The following is a 6,139-nucleotide window of genomic DNA, read 5'->3' as shown; positions in this document are numbered from 1 at the left end:
TTTTTTTTTTTTTTTTTTTTTTTTCGAGACAGGGTTTCTCTGTGTAGCCCTAGCTGTCCTGGAACTCACTCTGTAGACCAGGCTGGCCTCGAAGTCAGAAATCTGCCTGCCTCTGCCTCCCAAGTGCTGGGATTAAAGGTGTGCACCACCACCACCACCCGGCCACACTTGATCTTTTGAGATGTGTGAAATAACCCAACCTTCCAAGAAGGTCTGCCTTAGAACGTCGCTGCCTACCTCAGATGCCTTCCAGTGGCCTCCCCTATGGTCCTAATAGCTCAGAGGGCTGCCTTACTCATCTGTTAGACACATAGAGAAACGTCCAGATTATCTCCCTGTACACCAAGATTAGAACCTGCAGCCATGGGGTACGCTCTAGCTTCTCCCCGACCCGTGCAAAACCCTTTGCAGAATCCTTGACCTCGGGTGCCCTGGTGAGGCCTGGATGTTTTAGAAGGAAGTGTAGGATGGGAAGATGGTTGGGGGATAGGTGAAAGCTTGTTACTAACCCTGCTGACCTGGACTGACACAGCCTGCAATAGGAGGAAAGGACCTACTCTCAAACGTTGTCCTCTGTGTGTGGTTGTGCCCATGCCTCCACACACATGTACAGATGCACACACAGTTTTTGTTTGTTTTGTGACTCAGTCTCTCTATATAGCCCTAGCTATCTGACCTCAACTCACAGAGATCCACCTGCCTCCGCCTCCTGAGTGCTGGAATTAAAGGTGTGAGCCACCATGACCAGCCCTACCATTTTAAAATAAAAAGAGAAAGATGGTGACCCAAAGTAGGACAAAGGGGATATGTGAACAGAGCAGCACGGACTCTTCAGGACCAGGCGAGACGTGTCACCTCAGTGAGTGCTATCCTGTGATTTTACTGAGTTATCAGGAATCCAAGGTCATCCTTGGCTGCATATGGAGTTAGGGACCACCCTTAGTTACATGAGACCCTGACTGAACAACAATACTGTGTTAGGCAACTAGCAATCTTGAGACAGGGTCTTGCTATATAGCCCAGGCTGGTTTTGAACTCAAGGTCCTCCCAATCTGGCCTCATGACGGCCTTGCTGTGTAGCCTGAGCTGATCTCAGGCTCACGGTTCTCGCCTCAGCCCCTGACAGCCAGGACCTAGGATTGTTTTAGGACTTCTGCTCCTTTACTTCCCAGTTGGCAAAATGGGGTGTAATACACTGGAAATACACCAGAGGGACCTTTCCCACTGCTTTGGCCTGACAATGGTCACAGAAACCTAAGCATTTTCCCTTATAAATCGATACTAAATAGTCAAAGGGTGTTCCTCAAGACATTTACACCAGACTAAGAAGGACGCTACTTAGTGGACTGTGTTGTGACAGACACAGGGAAAGGACACTGTGCTAATACCCACAGACCTGGGGGTACGCAGGCCCCTGTCCTTTCGTTCCTTAGTGACACGTGTGAATGAGTAGCCAGGGACTCTCAAAGCCAACCTGAGGCTGGTGTCAGTTGGTAGCATGCCTCGCACGCACAAAGTCCCAGGTTTGGTCCTCGGCACTGTATAAACCAAGGAAGGTGGTCTGTACTCGTAACGGCAGCACTTGGAGGTGAGGGCAGGGTGATCAGAAGATGAAGATCATCTGTGCTTGCATACTGAGTGGGAGGATCACCGGGTACATGAGAGCCTGTCTCAAAAAATTAAAGCCAGAAGGGGTATGTCCCTGTGGTCAACCCCATGGGTGTGGTCAACCCTGTGGGTGTGGTCAGACCTATGGGTGTGGTCAGCCTCATGGGTGTGGTCAGACCCGTGGGTATGACCTACTTTTCTTTCAGGGAAGACAGATCGGAAAGGGATATATGGCCACAGGAGGCTTGATACCCTGCACCTTTTGTGGGGTACCTAGGGTCAGGCTCTCAACAAAGAAGACCTTGCTCATGTCCACAAGAAGTATCCCAGCAAGCAGCATGAACAACAAAGGGGTCACTGGCCACTCAGGGAACTGCTTTGTGCCGTCCCTCACAAGTTTATTCCCAAGACTCATCCTTGAATGTCCTCGATGGAAGGCCTGGTGCCCTGTTTCACATTAACCACCATGCTAGGTAACTCACAGGAGACAGCCTCTGCCCTGTGAATCTAGAAAGACCTGCTGTTAGCTGTGTGAGACAGCCCTGTGAGTTCAGGCACCCATCCTATCTGGATCGTACCTACCCTCCAAGGCTGGACCAAATTCAGATTACCTAGGTTTGTTGTCAGCAAACCAGAACCCAGAGAGATATGTGTGACTCTCATATGGTATATGTCAGAGTACATGTGCCCATGTATGATATGTATGTGCATCCGAGTGTCTGTTTGTAGGCTGTGTGCACATGAGTATATATGTGTGTGTGTTTTGTGGGGGGGATCATGTGTACGTGGTACATGCATAGTGAGGGGGGAAAGATAGCCATTGAAACATGGACCATGATTTTTCAAAACTAGCCAGTGTTCACGTGAGACCCTTTGCTGACCTCTGGGTTCCTTCTAGCCCTCCCCTCCAAGAACTCAGATGCTCCCATGTCCTGTTCGTACAGGGCCATTCCCAGCATCTGCTCTCCAGATGCTCAGAAGAACCTTCCAGGGCTGAGATACAGCATACCTACTCAGCACTTAAAGGCGCATTGCGTTTATTGCATGCCTGTGTCTTGAGCTGTCCCCAGGTAAGCCCACTGCTTATTCAAGAAAGGATGTGGTTTTGCATAGACAACAGGGACTCTGGGCTTGTCCAGTTTTCCCTGAGCTCTGAGAGCACTGGAGGAGGTTCTGGTCCTTCAGATGTCACAGAAGACGCAGACTGAAGAGCAGGGAAGCCAGAGAGGCCACCAGGGCCCCTGTCTGCAAGTGGATGCTGGGGGCCTGTGAGTAGCCATAGTGAGTCCTGCAGGCGCCATCCAGCTCATTCAGGGAGATAGGGGCTTCCTCAGGAGCTTGCATGTTATTGCTTACCTGGAGACAGACCTGAGTTAGGCAGCCTGCCCTGTGGGTGGGGGAAGGACAGGAAACCCAGATGGCCACTCTCTCCTCACCAGTTCCACTTCAGAGAAGACCCGAAGCAGGTTTTCAGCCAGCACACCTCTGACCTCGGCCTCTGTCCAGTTCCTCCTGAGAAGCTCCGCTATCAGGTCTGGGTACTTGGAAACATCTTCCAGTCCCACAGGAAGCCTACACCAAGACCAAGAAGACCGGGCTTTGCAGATGGGCCTGTTTCCAGGTGCATGAAGACCCAAAGAGCAGCCTTGCAGCAAAAATGTCCTGCACTGCACTCGTGACACGCTTTCCCTCCCCTGTCCCATCAGGACACACAAATAGGATCATAACGCCATCATAGAACAAGATGTCCCTCTTACTTGGTAACACCATCATAATCTCCTCCAAGGCCCACAGCCCCAGGGCCTGCCACGTTCTTGATGTGGTCCAGGTGGTCTGTGGGGAGTAGCAGGTGTGAGCCCTAAGCAAGGCCGTCCCTTACGTGGCCACTGTGTGGTCCTACCCACTTACCAGCCACTTGGGACAAGGTGGCGCTGCTTGAACAGGAGACAAACTCACTGTAGAAGTTCACCATCACCAGACTGTTTGTGTTCTTCTGCTCAGAGGGGGGTTGGGGGTGAAAGTTAGAGGGGACCCTCAGGAGGCAGGCGGGGGGGGGGGGCTCCCCTTCACGTCTCGATTCCTTACCACCAGCTCCAGTACGTCATCGGGGACGTTCCGCCTGCTTCGACACACGCTGTAGGCAGACGAGTGGCTGAAGATGACCGGTGCCTTGGATTGCTGCAAAGCAGCCTTCATGGTGGCCACAGACACGTGGGACAAGTCAATCATGACACCCAGGCGGTTCATCTCATTCAGCACACTCTGGGGGCGGGGGATAGGATTGGGTACACGTCACAGACATTCTGAATTTCAGGCATGGGGAAGGCAGCACTAGATGCTAATTAAGCCTTTAGTGGTTGGAAGTTGTGGGGTACCCAGGATTCATCATTCTGAAAGCTCAGGGGTTCCAGCAGACTGTACCCTGGAAACAAGCATTGTCAGATCCATGCAACAGAGGAGGAGACCAGAGTCCACTGAGGTGTGATACTCTGTCCCATCCTTTGGGGACTGTAATCCTTCCCCCTCACCTTCCCAAAGGATGACAGTCCTTGGCTCTCAGCCTTGTCATCTCCTTTGTCTACAAGCCAGTTGTCGGCCCTGAAGAAAGATACACATGTGTCTAAGGAACAGGACAATAGTCTCAGCCCACCCTCACCTGCCCAGATAATGGGGCCTGGTCTGGAGCTCAGGAGAGGCCAGGGTTCTGGGCATAACAGAGGCCATTGGTTTCCTTTTCTGACCTCATCACAAGTTTTTCACGGGGACTCCTTACCAGGGCGTGTTGCAATTGTGGGTGAGGGTCAGGTACCGCATGCCCAGGTGGTAGAGTGTCCGCAGGACGCCAAGACTGCTGTCGATTAAGTGGCCCCCCTCCACGCCTATCAGACTGGCCACTTTCCCATTCTTGAAAGCCTCCATGATATCTACAGAAAACAGAGAAGAGGGTTGACACTAGACCCTCAGGCTTCAAAGTCCCACCCTCTACTAAAGACCAGGTCTGGCAGGAGGACATCAGGGCCTCGGTGGGACACTACCTGAACTGTTGGTGACACACACGAAGGTCTCAGGATAGAGCTGGCACATGCGGTGTATGACATCGATCTGTTCCAGTATCCTTTTCACTGCGTCTTTGTTTTGGGTATCACAAGGCATGTATGCGGACCAGAACTGGGGGTGAAGGGGAAGAGCTGACAACCCAGACCGCTGATGTCTGAGCCTACCCCAGTGTACACATGGGTCCGCTCTCCTGCCCTCCTGGAATCCCTGGTGTCCATGAGGCATGCTGCTCTAAGGCACACCATACCTAACCAGTCCTCACAGGGAATACAGGGGAGATCCCAGTACAGGGCAAACGGGAGACTAGAGGATGTACCTGGCCTCCCACGTAGCCAGTCTTCAGCTTGGGGATGTTGGTGTGTGTTTTCTCAAGTGTGGTCAAGTTGGCCTTTGAGTCCAGCAGTTGGTTGTTGAACAAAGTCAGTAGTTGCCAAGGCAAGTCGTTGTGCCTGGGGGGAAGCAAGGAGGGGGTCCAAGGTGGTTTAGGAAGTCGGCCTGGGCCTGTAGGCTTCTTTTTTTTTTTTTGGTTTTTCGAGACAGGGTTACTCTGTGTAGTCCTGGCTGTCCTGGAACTCACTCTGTAGACCAGGCTGGCCTCGAACTCAGAAATCCACCTGCCTCTGCCTCCCAAATGCTGGAATTAAAGGCGTGTGCCACCACCGCCCGGCACCTGTAGGCTTTTCAACCAGCGGGCTCCAGGCCTCCCCGCTCCAGTTCAGACTCCCACAGCTCGAGACTAACATGAGTCCGCCTCAGAGATGGACTACCTCTGACTGGGACACATCTGCACACAGCTGAAATTCCTAATTGCACCCCAGGCCAAGTGGCCGTGAGCTGAGTATGGCTAGGTATGCCTTCTTACGCCCCACCGCCAGGCAGCAAAAAGGGCAGGTCCCTGCTCTGTTGCAAAACCTCCTGAGACAGGGAATCATTTCGGGTACCATATAGGAATATGACATTTTCCTGTTTTTATAAATTTTTTTATGTAATTTATGTATCTGAGTACACTATAGGTGTCTTCAGACACTCCAGAAGAGAGCATCAGATCCCATTACAGATGGTTGTGAGCCACCATGTGGGTGCCAGAAACTGAACTCAGGAGCTCTGGGAGAGCAGTCAGTGCTCTTAACCGCTGAGCCATCTCTCCAGCCTGGAATATGACATTTTCAATTCGAAGACAAAGTTTGCCCCTTGAAGGGAAAGCCGTGGCCTGTAGGGAGCAGCTTGGCTCCCACCCTTCTGAGACTCAGACTCCTCTTTGTCTCCGCTCCTATGGCAAACCCAGGTTCACCTCTGGCCACTTCGCCTCTGACTCCAAAGAGCTTTCTTTGATCCTCTGAGTTCTGAGAAGTCCCAGGGGAGGCAGTGCTTTCACGGAGGAAGGAGAGTGCCCGGAGCTGCTGAGCTAGTAGCTAGTAGGAGGGCTTTCTCTCTCTCTCTCTCTCTCTCTCTCTCTCTCTCTCTCTCTCTCTCT

The 6,139-nt window shown here is 52.1% G+C and overlaps 1 protein-coding gene across 1 annotated transcript in view; it reads right to left on the bottom strand.

Moving 5' to 3' along the window:
- Window positions 1-2,623: 2,623 nt before the first annotated feature.
- Dpep1 (dipeptidase 1) overlaps window positions 2,624-6,139 on the bottom strand; it is a 17,493-nt gene continuing 13,977 nt past the window's right edge. The window contains exons 3-11 of the mRNA XM_028753600.1: window positions 4,982-5,114; window positions 4,644-4,776; window positions 4,382-4,532; window positions 4,137-4,206; window positions 3,694-3,870; window positions 3,517-3,601; window positions 3,366-3,441; window positions 3,045-3,180; window positions 2,624-2,964 (exon numbers count right to left, since the gene is read on the bottom strand). Of these exons, the coding sequence (XP_028609433.1) occupies window positions 2,797-2,964; window positions 3,045-3,180; window positions 3,366-3,441; window positions 3,517-3,601; window positions 3,694-3,870; window positions 4,137-4,206; window positions 4,382-4,532; window positions 4,644-4,776; window positions 4,982-5,114 (1,129 nt within the window). The 3' untranslated portion in view covers window positions 2,624-2,796. The remainder of the gene's footprint in view (window positions 2,965-3,044; window positions 3,181-3,365; window positions 3,442-3,516; window positions 3,602-3,693; window positions 3,871-4,136; window positions 4,207-4,381; window positions 4,533-4,643; window positions 4,777-4,981; window positions 5,115-6,139) is intronic.

Source organism: Grammomys surdaster, unplaced genomic scaffold (genome assembly GCF_004785775.1).
Source record: "Grammomys surdaster isolate TR1022 unplaced genomic scaffold, NIH_TR_1.0 128, whole genome shotgun sequence".
Classification (NCBI taxonomy): domain Eukaryota; kingdom Metazoa; phylum Chordata; class Mammalia; order Rodentia; family Muridae; genus Grammomys; species Grammomys surdaster.
The sequence above is the reverse complement of the archived record's forward strand: the minus strand, read 5'-3'. Positions and strand labels throughout refer to the sequence as shown.